General features: G+C 48.1%; 1 protein-coding gene across 5 annotated transcripts in view; it reads right to left on the bottom strand.

The window, feature by feature from the left end:
• Nucleotides 1-26,980, bottom strand: part of LOC119184566 (monocarboxylate transporter 12) — a 249,508-nt gene that overhangs the window by 162,304 nt on the left and 60,224 nt on the right. For 4 of the 5 annotated variants that reach the window (XM_075888709.1, XM_075888707.1, XM_075888708.1 and 1 more), the window contains exon 3: nt 21,455-21,553. The exons of the other annotated variant lie outside the window; for it this stretch is intronic. In XM_075888709.1, the coding sequence (XP_075744824.1) occupies nt 21,455-21,553 (99 nt within the window). The remainder of the gene's footprint in view (nt 1-21,454; nt 21,554-26,980) is intronic. 5 annotated transcript variants of the gene reach the window in all.

Here is a 26,980-nt window from a genome sequence, read left to right as displayed (position 1 = left end):
GGTCAGTCCGCTTTCCTTTTAGAAAGAGATGACAGCTTCGAAAGAGCGTTGCAGAAAGCACCTCATGGCCATAAAATTCCGCCTAGGACCCAACCTACTGTGACACATTTTCTGCATACAAGGAGCACTGTGTGGGGTAGCGCTTGTCAACGGGCATCGCGGCCGGCAGCAGCCCCATGTTGAACAAAAAGTGCTGTTAGGTAGGGGGCCGCGTTACCCGTTGCTGGGTAACGCATGTCTCAGCTCGCGTCTGCTACGGCGCAGAGCTGATGGACGGAGCGGACAAGGCGACGGTGAGTTAAGAGAAGATATTTGTACAGCATAAACAGAGGCGTTACATATTCGGCACTGGGGCTGACAGCTTAAGGAACTCAAACTCGGGTGTGACGAAGAGCCGGGATGTCTTCGGATGCTCAGTCTCGGTTGCTGTGACGCTATTGTCTGCGTCTTGTTGTCGCGCCACTTGGTTCTTTTATAGGCCCTGGGAAGGGTACTTCAGCAGCCTCCAATCAACACCTATGGGCGAGTGGTATTGCCACGCGTTGCGCAAGACGCTCCAGGCTAGATGACGTCGACTGCATCATCGCGCTGGAATCGGACCTATGGGTGAAGGGAGCTTGCCATGGGTCGCTTAAGACACACCCTTCCCGATGATTACGTCAGCCAGACTAGCTCGCTGGTTTCGATGCCTTTGCCGAAGCAATGATGTTCGGTGTGGACTCCAAGGCTCAACAGCACGCTGCGAGACAATGCGCTGGAAAGACGAGCTGCTTCCACGTGGCTCGGATGTCGGGTGCGCTCGTTCACCAGGTCCCTCTAGGTTCGCCTTCAGTGCCACGGGGAAGATGTGGCACCAGGCTCAGTTTTGTGAACAGATCACATTCTTGAAGAAGGATCACAGCTCCACTGGCTTGTCGCCCGAAACTTGTCGACTAGCTTCGCTCGTCTCTTCTGACGATTTCTGGTTCAGCACCTGTTAATGGCTCTGCAATTTGTCAAGAACGGTTTGACAACAGACAACACAAACAAATGCGTTTGGTTACCCTACAGAAAACCAGACACAATATAGTGAACATATACTTAGCTACGTGTCAATCAGAATTTTGTTCTCTCTACATCAATAGGCACATTTGGTACACAAACTTCTAAACTTCTTAACATCAGAACTCAAAGCTTCACCCTTGCAACAATGCAATGAAGCAGGACACAACACAAAGTTGGCTCCTTGAGATCACTTTGGATGGGAGCACTCAGCTAAGGACATCATGAGGACAAATTTTCCCTGACTCGCCAGCGAAAGACCTAAAGATGGAGAACGTACTGACTAAAACGCACAGGTCAATGCGTCTACGTTAGCATTTAGCTTTCCTTTTTTTAGCAAACGTCTAAGTAGTGCTGTTGGAGTATCGTGCTCCATCTCAGTGACCGTTTACTTTTAGACGACGATAGTTATGTGGTAGTAAAGCTGCTCATACTTGCGACGTTGCACATCGGGGTAACTACCATACAGCAGCTCAGATTCTTTATGAAAAGAAACATTCTATTTTTATCCCAATTTTACGCATTTAATTAACGCTTAATTCAAGAGGTCCTGACGCTGCTCTCGACTTTATAAGTGGTTCTAGATCAAACCCCGACAGCTCACTCCAAATTTTAGCTGCAGGTGAGAGCGTAGTGCCCTCCTCGCCCAACGGCGCCACTTCATCTCCTCCGCTGACCGAGACAGCGCCACTCACTTCAGCGACCAGTGGCTCGACTAATCCACCCGAAGAGCCCCACCGTGGTGGTATAGTGATTACGGTACTCGGTTGCTGATCCGTAGATCGCGGGATTAAATCCCGGCTGCGGTGGCTGCATTTCCGATGGAAACGAAAATGTTGTAGGCCCGTTTGCTCAGATTCGGGTGCACGTAAAAGAACCGCAGGTGGTCGAAATTTCCGGAGCCCTCCACTACGACGTCTCTCATAATCATATGGTGGCTTTGGGACGTTAAACCCCACATATCAATCAATCATCCACCCGAAGAGTTTTCTGTCCGAGGCTCGGTCTACTCGACGCCAAGGTTATGCAGCTCAGCCGGCTTTGCAGGTGGTGTTCTACTACATTGCACGAGATCACAATCCTGCAAAAGCTTCCACGCTTGCGATCGCGTGAAGAACACGTAGGCTAAGTTGGCTAATAATGATTTACCCTGCTCTTTCAGAAGCTGCTTAGAGTTATTTGAAAAAAAAGGTAAGAAAAGCAATCTAAAAGCATGGGAGACACAGCCATTTCGGTGCGAAGATTACCGAAAGAGCCTTCAATGACAACTGCAGTGATTGGTAAGCCCGGTACTCTGTTCCTCGGTGACTTGTCTGATCCACGTGCATTCTCCTGTAAAGTTGTCGAAAGACACAAACGAAGGATGGACAACGTTCACGGTTGCTGCTGAGCCTCGAACTGCTCGACAAGTTTTCTGATTGACACTAATTTTCTGGAGATATGTCTCCAACAACCTTATGTTCTTTTCCGATTCTCGAATCGTTGCGAAAGCAATATTTTGTGTAAAATTTACCGTGATATGCCCTTCTGTTTGCACCTATAACATATTTGTGGCTGCCGTGACTCAAACGTCCATGTGGTATCAGTGCGCTGTTTATGAACCTCACTCAATTTCTGCGCCTCTGTTTGCCTATCCCCTACTGTGTTCTTCATAAGAGATGTGTCCTTTCTGAAATTACAATGCAGAGTGGGTTTCCGTTCATCAGTTTTATGAAAAGTCCCCTTTTCTTTCACTGTTTTCAACGCGCGCTGCCTTACTATACAAGTTTCAGCGAGTATAGTACTTCTAAGCTATCTCTGCTGCCATGTTTAGCTGTACTTCGACAAGCTTATCTTACAGCCAAAGCTTCACGTCATCTTAGATGCAGTGGTAGAGTTGTTCCAATGCAATGCGTTCCAAGACCTTGTCGCAATCCTCATAAACATATTCGTCCTTGAGCCATTCAATTGAATCGGCTTTAAGAATAAATGCGAAGTCAACGTGTGACACATTGCCGTTTTTTGCCTACAAGAACCTTTGCCGGAAAACCTCGGGTGACAACCTATAACGTCTCCAGAGAGCTCTCAAACGCTTCCCTCGACAAGCACAAGATCACGTCGAATATTTCGCCCGGACGTAGAGCTAACAGGTTCTGCGCTCAAAGAGACTGTTCGCAGGCACTTCGCTCACAGACGTGTTAGAACTTGACGGGATACTTCACCATGTCCTCGCCTACTATCAGCGGTCGCAGTTGGTCCCGAATTCATGACTCCTGACCTGAACCATTGCTGAAGCTACACTGGGTGCCTGCGAACACTGTAGGAATTCTATTATTATCAGCTCAAGGCACTCCTGTCATTGGGCCTCCTTGATCTCGCGACGTTCTCGCCTTTCTGCTTCTTCACATTCGCGAAGTTATCGCCTTTCGGCCTCCTTGCGGCGTGCTTTGATATCCGCCCAGGCCTCATTGACTTCCTCAGCCGTCAATCCCTCTTCCTTCATGATCCCAAGAATCGCTTGCTTTCGTTTTGCACGGCCCAGAGTAAGGCCAAGTTCTCCACAAATTTTGATGCCGTTAAGGTTCTTCATCGTTCACAATAGCCTCTTGCTGTTTGTCCTTGTTTAGAATCCACTTGTCGTACCCACTATAAGTCTACTAGCAAGACGCGCAAGCAATTTTCAACACTACCGTGTTCACACCTTCCGCATTAACTTTGGTTTTCAAGCGCTTCAACTTGGCTTTGAACAATTCAACTCGGCTTGAAACAATCAAAGCTCAATCCAATGCTTCACACAACCCTTCTCTAAACTACAATAACCTGTGGTAGAGCAGTCTGGTGAACTGAGGGGAAAATACCAGGCACTCACCGCATCAAGGGAGCTCACTACGGCCAATCCCCCAGCTGCCTTCCCTTTTAGGAAGGGGCAACTGTCACCCATTGTTGGGTGACGCGTGTCTCAGCTCGCGGCTCCTTCTTCGCAGAGCTCATAGACGGAGCAGACAAGACGACGGTGAGTTAAAGGAACATTTTTGTACAGCATAAACAGAGGCGCTACGTAATTGGCTTTGGGGCCGACAGCCCAAGAAACTCGCACGCAGGTGCGACAAAGAGCCGGCATGTGTTCGGACGCTCTCAGCTTCTGTGATGCTGTCGTCTGCTGCTTGTGGTTGGGTCGCATGGCTCTTTCATAAGCCCTGGGGATGCCTGACGTCATAAGCCTCCAATCAGGAACCGCCACTGGATTGCATTCATGGGCGAGTGATATTGCCACGCGATGCGTAAGACGCACCGGGCTAGATGACGCCGACTACATCATAGGGCTCGAATCGCACCCGTGGATGGAGGGAGCTTCGCGTGCGTTGCGTAAGACACAGCGTCGCTGATAATGGCGTCAGCCGGGCTCGCTTGCATGTTTTGGCGTTGGTCGCCGTTGCGGAAGCATTGAAGTTCGGTTTGGACTTCAAGGCATAAATGTGCTCGTCAAACTCTAACTCGGAGGGCCCGTCCTGCCAGAAAGGCACTGATGAAGGTATGAAGGCCGCCCACGATGTCGAGTGCGTCCAAAGTACTATTTATTGTTGCGTGAAGGCCCACGGAAAACTAGGCTATTTAAGATATATTTACACAGCGCCAAAGCGCAAGCCAAAATGGAGAAAAAGAGTGCGCTCTACACCAAAATCACATCGTCTTCCGCGGTGCCCATCTCACTGCTTAAGCGGGACATTGTCTCAAAACATAACCCCCGGGTGCATAAGCACCGCCTCGGTGCTTTCTATAATGTTGCCGAGGTGTAAAGCTTACGACGGGGTACGTGAGTTATGTCTGTAGATAGCGAAGCAGAGGCCGAGGAAGGCTCGAGCGGTGCTATTTCGTATAGGTCATATCTGTCACCTGGCGCAATACGCGGTATGGTCCCAAGTACCGGGAAAGCAGTGTTTCAGAAATTCTTACGCACCTAGTCGGAGTCCACAATAGCACAACAGAACCCGGAGTAAAGGAAACTTGGCGATGATGTGAGTTGTAACATAGCCGCTGGTGATCTTGCGATGCTAAAAGGCGCTCACGAGCAACTTCTCGTGCTTTGTGAGCTCTGGTGATAGCATCACGGGTGTATTCAGTCGTCAAGTCAACGGCTGTCGGAAAGATGGTGTCAACAGGTATATATAAGTTGGATCATGGCCAAACACCAGACAGAAAGGTGAAAAACCAGCTGCATCGTCGCATGAGGAATTATAGGCAAACGTAACGAAGGGCAATGCAACCTCCCAGGCCTGGCGGTTGGACAATACACACATAGCATGTCAGTTAGTCCGGTTAAATCGTTCAGTCAGCCCGTTTATTTGCGGGTGGTAGGCTGTCGTATATTTATGTTTTCTCGCAGGAACGAAGCAGGTCATCGATAACTTGGGAAAGGAAATAGCGCCCACGATCTGTGAGGAGTTAGTGTAGGGCGCCATGATGAAGTATGACGTTGTGCAGCAGAAACTTGGCAATGTCCATGGCACAGCTGGTTGGTAGAGCCCGTGTAATGGCGTACCGGGTTGTGCGATCCGTTGCTACAGCTATCCACTTAGTCCCTGGAGTGGACGCAGGAAAACGGCCTAGGAGGTCAAAACCAAGTCAAAAGAAGGGATAAATGGGAATGTCAAGTGGTTGGAGGAACCCGGCCGGACGCATAGAAGGTTTTTCCGGTGTTGACACTGGTCGCATGAGGCGACGTAGCTGCGGACTGAGCGATAAAGACTAGGCCAGTAAAATCGACGCTGTAACATGGTCATACGTCCGAGACAGTTCGAGGTGACCGGTAGTAAGAACGTCATGAAGTTGGCCGATCACGCTCGCACGTAAGTGGGAAGGTACCACACGGAGCAGTTCGTGTTCATCAGGGCAGACGTTGTAATGGTACAATGTGCCATCCTTAAGCACGAACAATCGAGTAGACGGATAGGGGGCCGCAGAATGAAGCTTCTCGATGATGATACGTAAGGCAGGATCTTGGCGCTGTTCGTCACGTATGTTCCGTAAAGCGGAGAGAGACAACACACATAGCGCTTCATCGAATGCCTCAGGTGACTCCACTGGATTCTGAGATAAGCAGTCAGCGTCATGGTGTAAACGACCAGATTTGTTGGACACCGAGTAGTTATACATTTAGAGCCGTTGCCCATCGACCAAGGCACCCAGTGGGGTCCTTCAAGGACGAGAGCCAGCAAAGTGCGTGGTGATCGGTTGTAATGGGGAAGTGTCGACATTGTAAATAGGGTCGAAATTTATGCCACCACCCAAACGAGAGTAAGATATTCCCTTTTGGTGATTGAGTAGCCCCTCTCCGCCTGCGAGAGGAGATGGCTGGCATAGGTGATAACACGGGCGCAGCCGCTTCGATGCTGGACCAAACATCACCAATTCCGTGGCCGCTGGCATTGGTGCGGACTTCTGCAGGGGCTGCAATGTCGACATGAGCCAGAACTGGTGGTTTTGTTAGCAATGCGATAAGTGTAGAGAACGCTGTAGGCTGCGCAGCGCCCCATGCAAATGAGACATTTTTTCTCAATAAGTCTGTGAGTAGACGGGTGGCTTCCGCAAAGTTGTTCACAAAAAGTCGAAAGTACGAGCACAGACAGAGAAAGCTGTTGACTTCCTTAGTGGAGGTCGGAACGGGGAAGTTACGCACGGCTCACACTTTATCTGGATAAGGGCGTACACCAGAGGAGTCGGCAAGGTTGCCCAACGTGGTTAGTTGCTGGCGTCGGAATTTGACGGGTCCAGTTGGAGACCGGCATTGCGAAATACAGCCAGTATTGAGAAAAGCCGGTCGAGGTGGGTCGCGAAGGTCGGACAAAAGACGATAACTTCGTCAAGGTAACATAGACAAATGGACCATTTGAACCCATGACAAAGAGAGTCCATAATCCGCCCAAAGGTGGCCGGAGCGTTGCATAACACGAAAGCATGACCTTAAACTGGTAAAGACCATCGGGGGGGGGGACAAAAGCGGTCTTTTCGCGGTCCATTTCATCGACAGCAATTTGCCAGTACCCTGATCCTATATGAACAGAAAAAAATAATACTTGGCGACGTGAAGACAGTCCAGGGCGTCGTCTATGCGCGGTAGGCGGTAGACGTCTTTTTTACTGATCTTGTTCAGATGTCGTTAGTCAACACAGAATCGCCAAGTGTTGTTCTTTTCGACAACAACTACAGGGGAAGTCCATGGACTACGTGATGGTTCGATTATGTCTTTATCAAGCATTTTGTTGACTTCTGCTTCAATTATGTGACACTCGGTTGGAGATATGCGGTATGGCCGTAGATGGACAGGGGAGGCATCGCCGGTGTCAATTTGGTTCTTTAGAACACTGGTTCGACCCAGCGGACGATCACAAAAGTCGAATACGTCCTAGTAAGACCCAAGAACACAAAGGAGTGCGTCAGCTCGATGCGGTATAAGGTTTGACGCGATAATTTTTTAAACGTCAGGCGACGGGCTTGCTTGCGAAGATCGAGCATATGTGTAGCTGGAGTGTCCAGCATTGTTGGAGGACAGAGCTGAGATGACGCGTTCGTCAGAGGGAGTCAGCATGGCGAGAGCAATTCCACTCGGGAGCACTTGTGGACACAGAGCAAATTTGAGCACAGGAATGCAGGCGCGGTTTGCAAGTAACTGAATAACAGTGTGCTGTAAGGTAACACTGTTAGTCAAGAGAATGGATGGGATGGGCGCGAGCACATAATTGCCGTCGGCTACAGGTGGCGAGGGTGTTAGGGTGATGCAGGTAACAGATTGCGGTGACAAAATTGCATGTTTAGCAGAGCACATACGAGCTTGAGGTGGACTGGGAGGATCAATCTGACATGATAGGTCAAGTTGTGTAGTACTAGCTGAACAGTCGATGAAGGTGGAATGAGTGGACATAAATTCAAGAACGAGGATAACATCACTGGTGCAGGGAGAGAAAACAGTGAAGAAAACTGAAGTTGGATGGCTGGAAATAGTAACTCGTGCAGTACAGACGCCAATAACAGCAGCCGTACCACCATCAGCAACACGAACACTGCATGAAGGAGCTGGAGTAAGTAATTTCTTTAAGTGGTCACGAACGTGCAGGCTCATCACAGCAATATGGACGCCGGTGTCTACTAATGCTTTACCAGATAAACCATCCACTTCAACGTCGATCAGGTTCTGATTGGTTAGGAGCGTCAACAAAGGAAATTGAGAGCAAGTCGTATCAGCAACGTCACCTCCAGGAGCTGCAGCTGTTACTTTTCCGAAGAAACCCGCCCGGCCGAGAACGGTGACAGGAACGAAGTGGCGGCGGAGACCGGGAAAATCTACGTTGAGGTGAAAGTGAGTGACTGTATAGGGCAGCGGTTGTAGTGGTCGGGTCGTAATTAGCTCAGCCATCACGTCGTGGTGCTTCCTGGCCATAGAAATTGGCGGGTGAGTGGAGGTTGGAGATGCTTGTGCTCACCCAACACGATGAGGTCCACGCGCTTCAGCAATGACGGGAAATGTGTCCCACTCGTTCACATCAAAAGCAAATCAGCCAGTCGTCAGGCGTCCTCCACGTATTCAGGTCACGGTTACGTGGAGCAGGGTGGCTCGAGGTAGACGAACTGACAGTGTCGGGATGGTGCACAGAACAGACCGTGTGAATACCCGCGTTGGCTAGTTCGTGGAAAACAACGGTCTGTATTAGCGATATAGTCGGCTGAGCATCACTCAGTGCCAGTGCTCTCAAGGGTGCGGGTGATATGGCTTTACATTCACGGCGTACGATTCTGGTGATGTCACCGGAGTGTGCATTGGGCTGGGTTGCTATACGGAGATCCTCACAAGTTGACGTCGCAGCAGTGTTGGGAAGGCACGTGAAGTGGTGATCAATGCGAAGGTTTTTAGCCTCTTGAAAGCGTTGGCACTCCAAGATAACATCTTGAACAATGGAACAGTTTTTTCACTCAAAGCGGGCAATGCATAGTCTGCGATGCCCTTGAGCACATGCGCTACCTTGTCGGCTTCAGCCATGGTTGCGTCAACTTTACGGCAAAGGGCCAGCGAATCTTCACATACGCCAGGTAAGACTCCGTGGACGTCTGAACAGGCGTGCCAAGTTCTTTCCTAGCGGCCTGCTTGCAGCCGGAAGATTGACCAAACAAATCGCGTAACTTGGTCTTGCATACGTCACAGCTTGTGTTTGCGTCCACGTTGTTATTAAACCACGCCTTGGCGGTTCCTTGCAAATAAAAGATTATTGTTGCCAGCGTCAAGGTTGGGTCCCACCTGTGATTTTCGCTGACGAGCTCGTAGAGTTTAAGACACTCATCGACGTGCTCGCCGTTCGTTCCCGAAAAGTTGCCGGGATCATGGGGCGGAACGGCCACGAGAAAAACAGGGGAGGTCAGCGCTGTTGATGCATAGGGCGCGGTAGTTGACGAAGCGTCGTTGCCGGTGGACATGTTGGAAGCAGCGACTAGGCGCCCATTACTTAACTTCGCCGTGCGTTGCAACCCAGCACCTCCCACCAAAATGTTGCGTGAAGACACACGGGAAGCTAGGCGTTTAAATATATATATATATATATATATATATATATATATATATATATATATATATATAGGCAGGCATGGTGGTTGAGTGGCCGTAGCGTTGCATATAGTCTAGTAGATCCTCCGTGAGCGGTCACAACGTGGTTTATTTCGACGTTTCGGCCTAGAGTCTGGCCTTCATCAGGAATATTCCTGATGAAGGCCAGACTCCAGGCGAAACGTCGAAAGAAACCACGTTGTGACCGCTCACGGAGGATCTACTAGACTATATATATATATATATACATATATATATATATAGTCTAGTAGATATATATATATATATATATATATATATATATATATATATATATATATATATATATATATATATATATATATATATATATATATATATATATATATATATATATATATATATATATATATATATATATATATATATATATATATATTGTCACGTAGTTTATTTACGTATAGACCTACTGGAAGGCCAAGGAACGCCAGAAGAGCGAGGAACGTCAACAGGCCGAAATACAAAACAAGCGCAAGCTCGGGTCGCGCGTGTGCACCAACGCTGTGGCTTGCCGTTTCTTTCTTCTTCGTCGTCGTTCGCATAGTTCCCTACAATATATATATATATATATATATATATATATATATATATATATATATATATATATATATATACGTGTGTGTGTGTGTGTGTGTGCGTGTGTGACGTAAGAAGGCAGGGATGGTTAGGAGAGGTAGATGAGTAAAAAGTGCTGTGGAATAAACATGGCCTATGAACCAGGCCACGTTGCCCATTCATCATATAGCATCACACGAGTCGGCAGCATGAAGACCTGGCGGCCATTTCTTCAACCGGCCATTATCATCGAACATCTTAGCAAGACGCAGTGACAGAACGTGAACCACACAAGTACATCCCTACTCTACACCATGACCAGAATCATGACAGAACCATCAGCTGACCTTGAAATCCCCATGTACACCAGATCAGCGGACGATGGACCCGTACAGGACTAACTGAAACTATTCGAGTTCCACGCCACTGCTGCATCCTGGTCGGAACGGAAGATGTTTACTCTACGTTTCGGCCGTGGCACGGCCTTCGTCAGGATCCTGACGAAGGCCGTGCCACGGCCGAAACGTAGAGTAAACAATTATCAAATTTTCGTAAGTGTGCTCCTTTATTCTTCACTATATTTGCACCGGACCCACAGAATTTCTTTTTTGAATCATATATATATATATATATATATATATATATATATATATATATATATATATATATATATATATATATTTCTTGAAAGTCTTCCTGGACTCAGGTCGAGTTATAAGTCACCAGATGAAGTGAACGAGCAAACGAAAAACGATGCTTTATTGCCAACGTTACGGCCGGGGACCAGCCTTCGTCAGGGCATACGTGACTTGCACGTATGCCCTGAAGATTGGTTGGCAAGGTGCGACAAAGTTGGCGCAAGTAACAAATGGGATGACCCAAGTAAGCTGGGCTACGTCACGTTCTACCTTGCGGACACCGCGCAACGGTGGTTTAATAACCACGCAGCTGACATTCCTATGTGGTCTGTATTCAAGACTGCTATTACGAACGTCTTTGGACGTCAGGGCACACGTGACTTGCACGTATGCCCTGACGAAGGCCGGTTCCCGGCCGTAACGTTGGCAATAAAGCATCGTTTTTCATTTGCTCGTTCGCTTCATCTGGTGACATATATATATATATATATATATATATATATATATATATATATATATAAGGGAAAGAAGTGTATACCTAAGGGCTCGTTTTTCCGTGTTTTGACACTATATTAATGAGATCTAACAGACAATAATGCCAAGCAATGTATAGAGGAAGTTATTAGAACAAATGGAATGTAAATAAGAAGAAAGAAAAGTGGGTGAAAAAATAATCAGCCGTGAGCAGGAATCGAACCTACGACCTTCGAATAGCGAAGAGCATCTTCCTGCTCCTGCTCACGATTCCTGCTCACGGCAGGTTATTTTTTTCACCCACTTTTCTTTCTTCTTTTTAAATTCGATTTATTCTAATAACTTATATATATATATATATATATATATATATATATATATATATATATATATATATATATATATATATATATATATATATATATATATATATATATATATATAGTGGGAGGAATAATTCAATGGGCCAGTTAGTCTTCGTGAAACTGTTGGGAAATAAATATATTTATCCTTGTTGACAACGCTCCCGTTGTGCCATATCCCATACCTTATATATATATATATATATATATATATATATATATATATATATATATATATATATATATATATATATATATATATATATATATATATATATATATATATATATATATATATATATATATATATATATATATATATATAGCGTCAAAGCGCAAGACAAGATGGAGAACAAAAGCGTGCTCTACGCCAAGATCACGTCTTCTTCGGCGCCTATCTCCCCCTTTAAGTCAGACATGGTCTCATAACACTATGGCTATATGAGGCAGACTGTCAAAAGCGCTCTGGACATCCAGTAGGACGAAGATAACCACTTCGCCTTTGCTTCTGGCCACCTCCAAGGTAGAGGCGACGTCCGCGATTGAGTATGGCATACATCGGTGGCGCCGAAAGCCCGTCTGCTGTTCTGGTAGAAAATCGTTCCCCCCCACAATACAATTCAGGTGTGCCAGTGCTACGGCTTCAATGAGCTTGCAGGCAGCAGGGGTGAGAGAGACGGGCCTGTAGGACGTGATGGCGGCATAAGGGCAGCCAGGTTTCTATATAGGCACCACCACAGCGGTTAGCCAGGCCTCAGGTAAAGTGCCGCTCTGCCAGAAACAGTGAAGTGTCAGTCTGGTGGCAGGGCAAGAAATCTTCGCAGGCAGACTTCTTTTGCTTAAAAACAAACATGCATAACTTGCAATTATACTTTACGCACTTGAGACAGCTTTAGCTTTCGTCAGAAAATATTTTCGTTTGTATTTTAATCGTGCGTTCAAGGAGACGCCTGGTAGCGCTAACGGCGGTGCCTTCGCCCTGCCTAGGGCGGAGAAACATGGTCAAGCGTGCGCCGTCGTGAAAAAACCCCATGACGTCATGACTTACCATTTTCAGAGGCGATAGTCTTTCTTGGGGACCTTCCACACAAAAACTTCGGTCTGTCTGTCTGTACATTTTCTGTTTGTCCGCCCTTAACGGTACCCTAAAAGGCACCAGACGATAACCCAGACGGTCAACTCCATCCGCAGCTCCCACCAATATTGTTCAAGCTTCGGCGTTCATACTTGTGCTATCGTCAATTATATGCAATTATTGGAGATATCTGAGGCACCATACACGTACGTCAATATTCTGTATGTGTGTCTTTTGCTAGAAAAGGCATACATAAGTAACCCTAAGGGCCGTAGCGTTAATCACGCAGCGCTGACCATGCAATGCTTGCACGAAAAGGCAAGTGTTTCGAACGCTTTGCTAAGACGACAACGGTAATGGTACCTAGCCGTCGCCTTGCGCTCTACACGTTATCGCTTCCAAGACAGGCGTGCGCGCCGCGCGCTTCGTTTTACAAGATAACTGCCAGATTGCGCTCATGTCTCACGTGTGACGTGACTTGATGCGCTCGTTCGCCTCCGCTGCACACTCGAAGCATTCTAACGCAGCGCCTCGAGAATATCGTTCACCGATTTTCTTGCGCAGAATATCAAACAAACGTTTGGTTCACTCTCTCCAGACCTAAGAATATCGTCTTTCGACGACATTTGCAGTGTAACATGCAGATACGGGGCCAATGCTTTCGTAACTGAACGCGCTCCGGGTAATTAGACAAGTCCACGAAACGGACACCGCGAGAATAGCTCCCCAGTGCTCACCGAGGTTCTACAATGCAGAAGATATTGTTACGGAAATAAAGTTGAGGAAGAGGAAGGACAGAATCGGTATAGAGGGCGCGAGTGCGTCAATCCGCCATTGGGACTCTTGCCTGTGCCTTATCCTCGGCAAATGCATTTTGTAAAGAAGTCACCAACCCCGCTACTTATTGGTGAGAGGTGCTGGGTCATTATCAGGCAACTGGGCTCCGCAGCGGACGTCGTATCGGTTTTCCAGCCATGGCGAATGCTGAGCCCTCCGCCTCAACGTCAGCGTCTCTCACGAACACGGCGCCGCAACCATACGTTTTCACGCCACTTAAGGATACCAGTACATTCTGCGGGACCGATGGCGTCGGCGTTGACGATTGGTTGAACATGTTCGAACGAGTGAGTGCCGAAGAGATGGGATCCCACACTTCAGTTGGCTAATGTTCTGTTTTACTTGAGAGGCACGGCCAAGGTATGGTATGAAAACAACGAAGAAGAACTCGCAAGCTGGGACCAATGCAAAGAAACGATGCAAGAGGTGCTTGGCAAAACCGCCAGTCGTAAGATCGCCGCCAAAAAGGAATCGGCCTGCCATGCCCTATCCCCCACGGAGTCATACCTCGCATAGATTCAGGACGTGCTGGCCCTCTGCTGAAAGGCCAAAAGCGACATGACGGAAAGGTGACAAAGTCGGGCCTGTCCTTAAAGGGATTGCTGACGACACGTTCAATCTCCTGATGTGCAAGTGCTGTTCCACCAGCAGAAGAAAGCTTAGTGTCTGTAACACGTACGAAGGGCCGACCAGACAAAGTTACAGCAGACGCAGCTGACAAGAAGTCGCAGCCTAAGATTATCTGATGAGCGCACGAAGACAGCACAGCCGACTGTATGTGGTGACGTATTCCATCGATGAGAACGCGAGCAGTACACCGTCTGGTCGGCCCAATCATACTGTCATTAGCGCCGCCTAAAATGGAACCGACATAAGTCGTTCGCATTTTACGCAGGCGAAAACAGAACTCACGATTGATTACCGAAATGGCGGCTCCTTTGTCTATTAGAGCGTGAACAAAAACACCTTCCACACAAATAGGCAGTAAACTAGCTGGACGAGACAAAGGAGTTGTAACATTTCGACAACAAGCAGCTTCCCCTTAAAAAAACGCGTGACTTTGAGACGGGCGATCGCGCCCCTCTCAGAGGTGATAAAGTGTAAAACGCAGGGCGACGGCTAGGTTCCGCCACCCTGTCGTCTTATCAAGGCGTTGGAAATACTTTCCTTTTCGTGCAAGCGTTGCATGGTCAGTGCCGTGTGATAAACGCTACAGTTCTTAGAATAAGTTATGTATGTCTTTTCTAAGAAAAGAAGTACACACAGAATATATACGTGTCATTATGTTGCCTCAGATATGCGCGATAATTGTTTTTAATAGACAATCGCACAAGTATGAACGCTGAATCTTTAGAAACATTGGTGGGTGCTACAGATAGAGTTGGCCGTTTGGAGCCGTTTGGGTTTGGGTTTGGGCCATTCGGGCGTTGGCTGGTGCCGTTAAGAGTGGACAAACAGATAAGTGGACAGACAGACAGACCTAAATTTTTGCGCTGACGGTCTCCAAAAAAGACTATCGTCTTTAAAACTGCACCTTCTAGTTTTCCAAGTGGCCCTGTCGTGATCCCACCGCTGATCACCAGTTGTTGCGATCCCGGGGAGCTGTGGTAGCGTGGTGTAGCTTCGGGTTGAGGAAACGAGCGCTTACAAGATGGGGATATGAAAAAACAAACAGGTTTATGGCACTATTTACAAATATTTACAGCATGAGGTTAAGAGTTCGCAAACCACGAACGTGGTGGTTGACCCTTTACTTGGTTCAGAGCCTTCACAAACTACGAACGTGGTGGTTGAACCTTTACTTGGTTCAGAGCCTTCACAAACTACGAACGTGGTGGTTGGACCTTTACTTGGTTCAGAGCCTTCACAAACTACGAACGTGGTGGTTGAACCTTTACTTGGTTCAGAGCCTTCACAAACTACGAACGTGGTGGTTGAACCTTTACTTGGTTCAGAGCGACGTCCTGCACTCTGCGGCGCCGTTATAAGCCCTGTCGGGCTCCTCCTTCTTCAGTGGAACACCAATCACACACACACACAACAGGTGAGGGGTACGAGCATGCACGGAGCACGTGAACATCCAATTTTGAGTCAAGATCATTGCACTGAAAGGTGGCGCCAGAGGGGCTCTTGCTCGTCGTGTGTGTCACTGGTCGAGGGGTCCCAAGCTTCGGACAGCAGACATCAAACGGTCCGCCAATCTGTCCGCTCAATTAGCAGGGCACTTTGGGGCGGCGGTCGCCGTTTCTTCAAAGGAAGACGCTGTCTTTGTTGTCCCCTCTGGAACGGCTTATAGCTTCGTGGCGACACGACGTCTCATCCGCCGGCTAGCAGGGACCCCGTCAGCTCTCGACGCTGGTTCCAAGAAAACCTGGGTTCCAGGCGTGGGAACGCGGCCCGGCTACGCTTTTCAGCGACAGCATGGCGCCTACCGATGGCGGTCATAACAGCTTCCCCCTCGCCAGATGAGTCACGGAGGGCAGCGGTCAACACTGCTGCTCGCAGGGACGACGAAAGGGTGCGTAGTTGAATGCCAGAAACTGGCCTTCGCTTGTGGCATGGTCCGGGTAATTGCCGAATCTTCGACACTGTTTCTGAAACTCGACCACATGCACAAGCAAGTACTCGGCCCCCTTCGAACAACCAAGCCAAAAGAGGGATGGCAAACCAATTTTCTTTACTAGCTTTAACAAAAAGCTCACACTCAAAACTCTCAGGATTCACTTGTGCTGAGAAATCAAACGTGCTATCTTAAACCTTCTCATAATAAGATGCACGACAAAAAAAACTAAAATATCAATTTTGATACATAAAGAGCACCCCAGAATGGCTTAGAAAGAGCGGCTGAGTGCGTCAGCGTTTCCATTCAATTTGCCCTTTTTTTTACCTAATGTCAAAATGATACTTTTGAAGAATCAAGCTCCACCCCACAAGGCGACTGTTCTTTGATGTCACGGTTTGCAGCCAAGTAGGGGGAAAAATGGTCTGTTCCTACTTTAAATTTAGCCCCTTTGAGATAACACTGCCACTGATGAATGCCCTACACAAGGTAAGCGCACTCCTTTCCTGAAGCGCAGTACGTTATCTCCTGTAGCCCAATTTCTGGCTCAAGTAAAGTGCAGCTTTGCTTGTTACCACTGTCGTCCTTACATAGAACGGCACCTAGGCCTCGATCTCTCACATAACACCGAACCATTAATTCTCGGTAGTCAACAGAAGCTTTCAAAACCATACGATGATCAGTACTGCATCTTTGCTTAAGAAAGCAGCTTCCTTCTTTTCGTCGCTGACCACTGTCATCAGTTCTGTCCCGCGGAGAGCATCGTTCAAGTACGCGAACGCTGAATAAACTCGAATTCAGCGAGCCCTACAATTGTCCTAACGTCCGTCTGCGGCTGCCACTACTTGTCGACAACGAAGACATTACGCTATCTAGCTTTTCTGAATCTTTGGCCTACACTGTGGCCAAAATACTTTTAGTTTGCTCAGAATTAGAAAAAGCTTACTGTTTCGCTCATATGATCACCTGACCAATCGCTCTTCAATATATAGCCAATAAAACATAGGAGACAAACAGTGCTTTTTAAAAGGCTCATTTGCTTAAAGTTACCTGCTTATGCAAACGCTTCTGAGAGAAAAAACCCACTGAGCTCTCCTGAGCGATCAATTACTCTAATTTCTACAGCATTGCAAAATACACGGCACTATTAACTAAACGCATAATCCCTCCGAGTTTTTCTAAATTCTCAATCAAACGTTACGTTGTAACACACCACGTACAACAGGAAATATGTTCCTAGGCAAAAACACCTAAAACGAAATTGCATAGGTTTTATGCTAAAACCGTGCACTAGATGACTCCTAATTCTCACAGCACGTAACGACAATTCTACCGTGTCACGCCAAACTTGCAAAATATAAGGACTCACATTTACTTCTCCAATGTAACACTGAGTAACAATATCTGACCCGCCTGTGCAAAAGTTACTCATACTGACCACCCTCTTTTCTCATGGTTCTTTTAATCGCACACGATGGGGTCCTGTTCCCGGCGGTTGTCGAGCACGCCAGAAGCTACAAAATGCACAAACTCTAAGCAGTGCACTGCCGTCACACCTAATTTTCCACTTCGGCCTGTTCCCCTCAGGAATTTGAAAGGGACGCCAGAAACAGGGTTGAGACCGGGGACATTGTCTCTTTGTGCTCGCCCCGACGCGGTTTTTAGCCACTCTGCGCTTTCGACTTTGATCCTTCAGGCAAGGCCGCTTTCCCGAAGTTGTCGAACGCAACCGCGCTTTTCGTTGGGGTAACGCACCTCGTTTCCCCCCTCTACACCTGGCTTGCCGCTTGTACCTCTCGGAACGCCACCATGGAAGTTTCCTGGAACGGATTAACGGCCTACCCTCTCGTCTTTCTTGCGACTGAGTGGGACCTGTCCTAGGCTTACGCAGTGACAAACGCTTTTGCTTCTTTCTTTTTCGGCGATGTTTTCTTGCCTCCTTTCTCTCGATGCCATCATCATGTCGCGTCGGGAACTGAGGGGTCGGGAAGCTCGTTGGAGCTTGTGCTACATTTTCCCCGACGCTCAAACATTTTGTACTCGGTGTCACGACGGACTGCCGGGCCAAATTATCTTTGTTAATGCTGATGAAACCATTAACTGGGCCCTCTCCGATGGCATCGCTGCACTCCTGAAGCGTCGCGTTCTCGCTGTGTTTAGCCACTGTGCTAATCCTATCTGCATGTGACGATCTCGAGACGTCCTCTCGAGGCATGAGGATGGTTTCCAGCTCCTTACTGAGCCCATTAGGGCTGCTGGCACACACCTCATCCTCGCAAGGACCGTCTTTTAATACTGTCTCTACCTCGAGACCGGCCAAGGCCTCGTTCTCTACATCATTTACATTGATGCATTCGAGAATATGCGGGCCCTTTTCTAGTGCGACTTCTGGTTCTGGCCTTTCATGACGCGCTTCAACGTCCAGCGCTTTCCGACGCGCCTGAACTTCCGGCTCTTTGCGACTCGCCTCGCTTTCAGACTCCTGTGCGAGTCTTTCTTTCTTTTTGCTAACAGAAGTTCCGAATCTTCTGATTAGCTCTGATTTAACAACTTCGTAGTTGTTCGCGTGCTGCTCACTGAGTCGCGCAACAACATCCGCTGCCTCGCAGGGCAGAACCGTGCGTAGCTTCTGAGACCAGGTGTCTCGCTCACACTTCAGTTGACTACACTTTCGTTCAAAGAGTCTAAGATACAGGCCCATATCCCATGATACCTCATATGACTGCATGTACCTAGACATCTCGAACTCTGCCTCCTTTTCGAGAAGTACTCCTCGCTTGGGTCCCATTCTCATACGCAACTCATAGTCTTGTTTGAAAAACTTTCTCTTGAGGCCTTCTCTTTCGTGTTCACTCTTTCCTTCCATCTGAGCTGCTCTTAGTTTTCTTTCGATGATGAGGTCCCATTCTTCACTTAATTCCTCATCATCAGCCCCCAAATCATTAATCGCTTGAATGATTATGGGTTTTCGTGCCAAACCCTTTGTATCGATCCCCAATTCCTCACACAACAGCAACAAGTCTGACTTCTGCAGCTCCCGTAAGTCCATGATCGTACTGAGTGCTCGCTACTTCCAAAATAACTTTCCGAAACGGCGAAACTGAGTCTTTCGGCAAAGTTAACTACCAGTTCTAAAATTTACCCTCTTTTAGAACCTGGTTCACTCAAAGGAAAAGCCAAGCACTCACCCATACGTGATCCATGTCTCGAGCCAGCTGCTTCTCCTGGGCCGACTGTTGTTGTCACTTGTAGCTTCGAATCCCACCGATGCCAACCAGTTGTAGCGATCCCGGGGAGCTGTGGTAGCGTGGTGTAGCTTCGGGTTGAGGAAACGAGCGCTTACAAGATGGGGATATGAAAAAACAAACAGGTTTATGGCACTATTTACAAATATTTACAGCATGAGGTTAAGAGTTCGCAAACCACGAACGTGGTGGTTGAACCTTTACTTGGTTCAGAGCCTTCACAAACTACGAACGTGGTGGTTGAACCTTTACTTGGTTCAGAGCCTTCACAAACTACGAACGTGGTGGTTGAACCTTTACTTGGTTCAGAGCCTTCACAAACTACGAACGTGGTGGTTGAACCTTTACTTGGTTCAGAGCCTTCACAAACTACGAACGTGGTGGTTGAACCTTTACTTGGTTCAGAGCGACGTCCTGCACTCTGCGGCGCCGTTATAAGCCCTGTCGGGCTCCTCCTTCTTCAGTGGAACACCAATCACACACACACACAACAGGTGAGGGGTACGAGCATGCACGGAGCACGTGAACATCCAATTTTGAGTCAAGATCATTGCACTGAAAGGTGGCGCCAGAGGGGCTCTTGCTCGTCGTGTGTGTCACTGGTCGAGGGGTCCCAAGCTTCGGACAGCAGACATCAAACGGTCCGCCAATCTGTCCGCTCAATTAGCAGGGCACTTTGGGGCGGCGGTCGCCGTTTCTTCAAAGGAAGACGCTGTCTTTGTTGTCCCCTCTGGAACGGCTTATAGCTTCGTGGCGACACGACGTCTCATCGCCGGCTAGCAGGGACCCCGTCAGTTCTCGACGCTGGTTCCAAGAAAACCTGGGTTCCAGGCGTGGGAACGCGGCCCGGCTACGCTTTTCAGCGACAGCATGGCGCCTACCGATGGCGGTCATAACAGCCCCCACAGGGGCGCCTGCGCAAGCCGGCGTTTGGTATGTAGCGACACCACGGACCCGAGCTAACGGGAGAGTTTTGACTCCCTCCCACGCCCAGCCGTGCGTGACTTTGCCGTGTCCGGGGAAAAAGGGGTCCTGGGAGTTGAGCCAACGCCGAGTGATTGGACCTTTAAGGCCCCCCGGCAGAAGCAACACACCTCTTTGGCCTCGGCTTCACGCAGACGGCACCTCTGGGCCGACCCACCCAGAGGAAATCGGCAGTCACCTTTTTCTATCTCTTTCTCCCTATATCTTCGTCTTTATCTCTCACTTTTTATCTGTCCTGTCATCTTCTCTCTTCTGTTTACTTCCGATCTTTCCTGGCGGCAAGGGTTAACCTTGTGTATGTGCTCTGTCTTGGGCACAATATATTTGGTTATAGTGGCTGTGTACAGCTGACGTTGACATGCCCATACAATTTTGGGGCCTGTCACGTCCCCTTGTTGGGCTCCATGGTGGGTGGCTGGCATGGCTGCCGAATTCACTCCTATTTTATGGATTTTACTTCTCTTCCTTCACAGCACGATCGCCCTCTCTCGAAGAGAGGGCGCACCGAAGACATTTCCAGTTATTTCAAAAAGTCAAAAGAAACTTTCCCCCGCTACGATGTAATTCACTGCGAAACTGCTGAAAAGAATGCCAGAACAATCTCGCCTTTTGTTGTCTCCAAATGCCTCACCACTGCACTTGGCCCAGGTTACCAGGCTACAAGAATGGCCAGTGAGGATCTCCTCCTCGAAGTAAAAAGTTAGGCCCAGTATGTAAACGTCTCAAAACTAGAATCGTTTAGAAACATCCCTATATCAATATCACCACAGCGTTCCCTCAACATTTCACGAGGCGTTGTGTCCGCTCAAGACTTGCTTGGCCTGACTGAAGCTGAGCTCCTCGAGGGTTGGAAGGACCAGCAGGTGACACAAGTTCAAAGAATAAAAATCAGGCGCGATAAGACAGAAGTCCTCACAAAATACATAATAGTGACATTTTGCACCAGTACCCTGCCTGGCCATCTCGAAACCGGATACTTGAAGTTAAATGTACCACCCTACATTCTCAACCCACGACGTTGCTTCAAATGCCAGCGTTTTGGCCACGGCTCTCAAAGTTGCCGCGGCCAACTCACCTGTGCAAAGTGCGCCACGACAGGACACGCCACAGACGATTGTAAGGTGGAGGATGGGGCCCACTGCGCAAATTGCGATGAGGCCCACCCCGCGTACTCCTGAACATGTCCAACATGGAAAAAGGAAAAGGAAATAATCACAATCAAAATTACACAAAACCCAACTTACCGAGACGCTCGACAACAAGTATCCGGATTTTTCACTAATAAACCATCGTTCGCCAATGTAGTGCAACAGGGGGCAGCACTACAACGGCCTGCGGCAGCTGCCCATGCCAGGCACAGTGTGCCCAGGCGGCTGCCAATGCCCCCACCCACGGTGGGAACAGCCAAGGCTGCCCTGCCACTCGTCCCCACGGCCACAGCCACGACCACTGCAAGCTCTTGCAGCAGCCAGGGTATCCCAGCAGCAAAGGAGGTTCCTTCGACCTCTAGCCCGAGAGGACCAAAGGTTTCGCCCCCCGAGGTGAAGGAGACCCCAGGGTCGGCCTATAAGAAGGCCTTGTCTCACCCGGCGAGGCCCCAAGCTCGAAACACCAGCTCGCAAATGCGGGCACGCAGTGCCTCTGAGGAGGCAATGGACACCACTGTACCCCTGGTGCCGAAAGATCGGCGTAGCTCCCGGGAGCGCGCCAAAAGAAATAAAAAGCCAATAATGGGGCCCGACGACGGCCCTGTTCTTTGAGTCTTAACGTTTAGCCTAAGAAGCATACACACCCATTTTTTTACACACAGCACTACATTACCCCCAATATGGCAACACCAATAATACATTAGAACGTCAGAGGACTGCTCATAAACCTCGATGATGTTCAAAAGCTCTTTTGCAAACATTCGCCGAAAGTGCTGTGTGTACAAAGAACTCATTTAAAATCTATAAACACGAATGTTTTGTGTCGGTATGTTCTGTTTCGAAAAGACAGAGATGATGCTGCGGCGTCATCTAGCGGTGTAGCCATTATTGTTAATCAAAAAGTAGCATGCACACATTTACCACTACAAGCAACTCTAGAGGCAGTGGCTGTTTGAGCATTTCTTTTCAACAAGCTCGTCACCATCTGCTCTCTGTACATACCTCCACACCACCGTCTTGAAAAACGAGAATTCCAGTCCTTATAGATCAACTACCTGAACCTTATCTGGTCCTTGGTGACCTGAATGCTCATAGCAGTCTATGGGGTGATTCTCGCTGCGACGCACGAGGTCGTCTCATTGAACAGTTCCTTTTTTCCTCCGGTGCCTGTCTGTTGAATAGGAAAGAGGCAACATATTATAACCTTGCCAAGAAAACCTACTCTTCCATAGACCTCAGCATTGCATCTCCTTCACTTGTACCATTACTCCAATGGAAAGTTCTAAATAATCCCTACGGAAGTGACCATTTTCCTGTCGTTTTGAGTACACAAACATCTTATGAATGTCCTCAACGAGTTCCCAAATGGCTTATACACAAAGCCGACTGGGAACAGTTTTATAACAATGCTCAGTTATGTTGAACTGACATATGTAGGTTAAGCGTAGATGAAGCTGGGCAGTACTTCACAGCTCTCCTTATTAACGCAGCAGTCAAGTGCATCCCACAAACATCTGGACTGCCCGGCAAGCGACACGTCCCATGGTGGAACACTGAGTGTCGTAATGCGCGAAAGAAGCAGAATAAGGCATGGAGGTTACTTCGGAACTCACCGACAGCCGAAAATCTTGACAGCTTTAAGAAAATAAAGTCTCAAGGCAGGAGAACGCGTCGGCAGGCAAGAAGAGAAAGCTGGCACAAGTTTTTATCAGGGATCAATTCGTATACACAAGAGGCTAAAGTCTGGAACATGGTTCGTAGAGTAGCAGGAAGACAAGTACACTCACTCCCACTCGTAAACACACAGGGTGACAGCCTGGAAGATCAGGCGAACTTCCTCGGTGCACACTACGAGCAAGTGTCTAGCTCGTCACACTATACTGAAGCTTTCCAAAGATATAAAGCAAGGATAGAAAAGCAGAAACTAGAATACAAGTGCACAAATCACGAGGCATACAACCAACCTTTCAACTTAGCTTAGCTACAAACATCACTAAAATCTTGCAGTAATTCTGCCCCAGGCTACGACCGTGTCACATATGAAATGTTGAAAAACCTGCCGCTCAAAACGCGAAAAAGTTTACTCTCTCTATACAATGCTATCTGGCTTTCTGGCACCATCCCTGCTTCCTGGAAAGAGGCTACTGTTATCCCTATATTGAAACAGGGCAAGGACCCTTCCTCAGTTTCTAGCTATAGTCCCATTGCACTAACCAGCTGCCTTTGTAAACTTTTTGAAAAATGATAAACCGCCGACTTTTACATTCCCTTGAAACACACAATCTGCTTGACCAGTTCCAGTGTGGGTTTCGAGAGGGTAGATCCACCACCGACCATCTGGTGCGTATCGAGGCACAGATCCGAGACGCTTTCATCCACAAACAATACTTCCTCTCAGTGTTTCTCGATATCGAGAAGGCTTACGACACAACATGGCGTTTTGGCATATTGAGAGACTTGTCTCACCTGGGTGTGCGCGGTAGAATGCTTTCCATAATCGAGAGTTACTTGTCCAATCGGAAATTCCGTGTCCGTGTGGGCAGTATTCTCTCCCAAACATTTGTGCAAGAAACGGGAGTACCGCAAGGTGGTGTACTTAGTTGTACACTTTTTATTATCAAAATTAATTCCTTGCACCTGTTCATCCCCCGCAACATGTTCTATTCCACATATGTCGATGACGTCCAGCTTGGCTTTGCCCCGCCGCGGTGGTCTAGTGGCTAAGGTACTCGGCTGCTGACCCGCAGGTCGCGGGTTCGATTCCCGGCTGCGGCGGCTGCATTTCCGATGGAGGCGGAAATGTTGTAGGCCCGTGTGCTCAGATTTGGGCGCACGTTAAAGAACCCCAGGTGGTCGAAATTTCCGGAGCCCTCCACTACGGCGTCTCTCATAATCATATGGTGGTTTTGGGGCGTTAAACCCCACAAATCAATCAATCATCCAGCTCGGCTTTAAGTCATGCAACCTAGCAATGTGTGAGCGGCAGGTTCAGTTAGGTTTAAACAAGGTCTCCAAATGGGCAGAGGAAAACGGATTCCGGCTGAACCCAGAAAAAAGCACGTGTGTCTTGTTCTCCCGAAAGAGAGGCGTGCACTCAGAACCTGACATTAAACTGAATGGTCCACGTCTGTCTGTCAATGCGGAGCATAAATTCTTAGGCTTAATCTTGGACAAGAAGTTTACCTTCGTACCACACATCAAGTATTTAAAAATAAAATATTTAAAAGCCATGAATGTTATAAACGTGTTGTCACGTACTACGTGGGGTAGTGACAGGCAATGTCTCATGAACCTGTATAGAAGCCTCATTCGCACCCGCTTAGATTATGGGGCTGTTGTTTATCAGTATGCGACTCAAAGTGCTTTGAAGATGCTGGATCCCGTGCCCCATTTGGGCATCCACCTTTCTACGGGTGCTTTTCGCACCAGCCCTGTAGAAAGCCTTTACGTTGAGTCAAATGAATGGTCGCTTCATCTACAAAGAACTTACATATCCTTTGTATATTTTCTTAAGGTGAAAGCAGACAAGAAGCACCCCTCATACTCCACTATTAATGATTTGTCAAGCTCTATTCTGTTTCAAAACAGGCCTTCGATGAGGCAGCCCTTCTCAGTTCGCATGAAGAATCTAGCTGAGGAAACTGGAGTGTCTTTTGACCACAGTTTAATGGCTCCTGTATATAGTATACCCGCCACCGCGGCAGTGGCAGATTATAGACTGCGATGTGTCCTTCCTAGAAGTTACAAAACATGCACCTATTGCCCATATCCGAAACTACTTCCTGGAACTTCAACACAAAAACACACGTCCTGAGTTCTTTACAGATGCCTCCAAGTCTAACTCCTCTGTGTCCTACGCTGCTGTCGGCCCATTCTTTTCTGATGCTGGCCCTCTACATCCAGGCGCAAGTATCTGCACAGCGGAAGCTTACGCGATACTTGTGGCGGCTAAACACATCAAGCAACCACAAATACAAAAAGCAGTAATTTATACGGACTCCCTGAGTGTGGTTACGCCTCTGCACAATCTTAAAAAACAAAAAAACCCTGTCCTCGTCTCACTTTACTCTATTTTATGCACACTCTACACACTCAAACAACATGTTGTAGTGTGCTGGGTGCCAGGGCACCGTGAGATCCAAGGCAACGTGATGGCGGATCAGCTTGCTGCATCCGTCCACGAAATCAGTGCCACTACACCCATATCGATCCCGCCCCTTGATCTTAAGCCGTCTCTCAAACGAAAGCTCAGGGACTACTCGCAGAGCAAGTGGGATAGACACACACAAAACAAGCTACACGTTATCAAGCCACACCTTGGCCATTGGCCACCAGTATCAAAATCACGTCTAACAGAGGTAACACTAACAAGGCTCAGGATAGGGCACACATACATGACACACTCACTTCTTTTGTCCGGTGGCGATCCACCATTGTGTGACAGATGTGGTGAGGCATGAACAGTTTTTCACGTTTTAATCCAGTGTAAACAATTTGACACTCTAAGAAGACAACACTCTCCATTACCCTACCGACAACATATACCATTACACCCCGCAATGTTTGTCGGTAGGGAACCACTTTTCACCTATAAATCATTGCTAGCTTTTTTAAGAGATGTCGGTTTTTACCATGTAATATACCCAGGAATTGCGTAGCGTGACCTCTAAAGAGAGGTTGCTGCTGCAGTGACTACATTTAAAAGCACTTGCCTCGCAGCCCTTGGACACAAGGGCGCTGATGAGGCACTTGTGCTAGTGCCAAATATTTTTACATGTTTTATTATCAAAACCTTTGTAACCCTTTTTTACTATGCATATCACGCCACTGCCATGATCTTAATACCTATGTTTTTAACCGCATGCATTATCGCGAGGAATTTTAAGGCCCCTATACAGCCACACAACATATCATTGTCCGCATCTCTACTCATTGAAATGGCACTCTTTGGCCATCAATTGGCCCTTGCACCACAAAGCGCCACACATCATCACCATCAGTTTTCCAAGTGGCTGTCGAGAGAGATCGGCGCTGGACGCAGGGGTGATGACGTACGTCGAAACGGTGACGAGAAACGGTGGCAGATGAGTGAGAGGGATGAGGCACGACTTGACACCGTGGAGGGGAGGGCGCCTGACGGGAGTGGGTGAACACGGTGCGGGATGGTATGTATCGGATCTCGGGCAAAGTTTCTATCCTAAACTGAATAACCACGTCGTTCATCCTGCTGACGGCGGCGGCAGAAACGGGGTATATGACCCCTTATGCCACAGTAGAAGCAGACGGGGCGTGGAGGACGCCATGTAGAACAGTGGGGTGGCTTTGGCGCCTGCATTGCCATCGCAGCCAAATGGTCGTATCCAGCGTCCGCAGGCGTGGTTGGTACTGGTGCAGAGGCCAATGATGCAACTTCTGCGAACGAAGACACACGAAAGGGCACAGGAGACGGGGCA

Source organism: Rhipicephalus microplus, chromosome 3 (assembly GCF_043290135.1).
Source record: "Rhipicephalus microplus isolate Deutch F79 chromosome 3, USDA_Rmic, whole genome shotgun sequence".
NCBI lineage: Eukaryota > Metazoa > Arthropoda > Arachnida > Ixodida > Ixodidae > Rhipicephalus > Rhipicephalus microplus.
The sequence above is the reverse complement of the archived record's forward strand: the minus strand, read 5'-3'. Positions and strand labels throughout refer to the sequence as shown.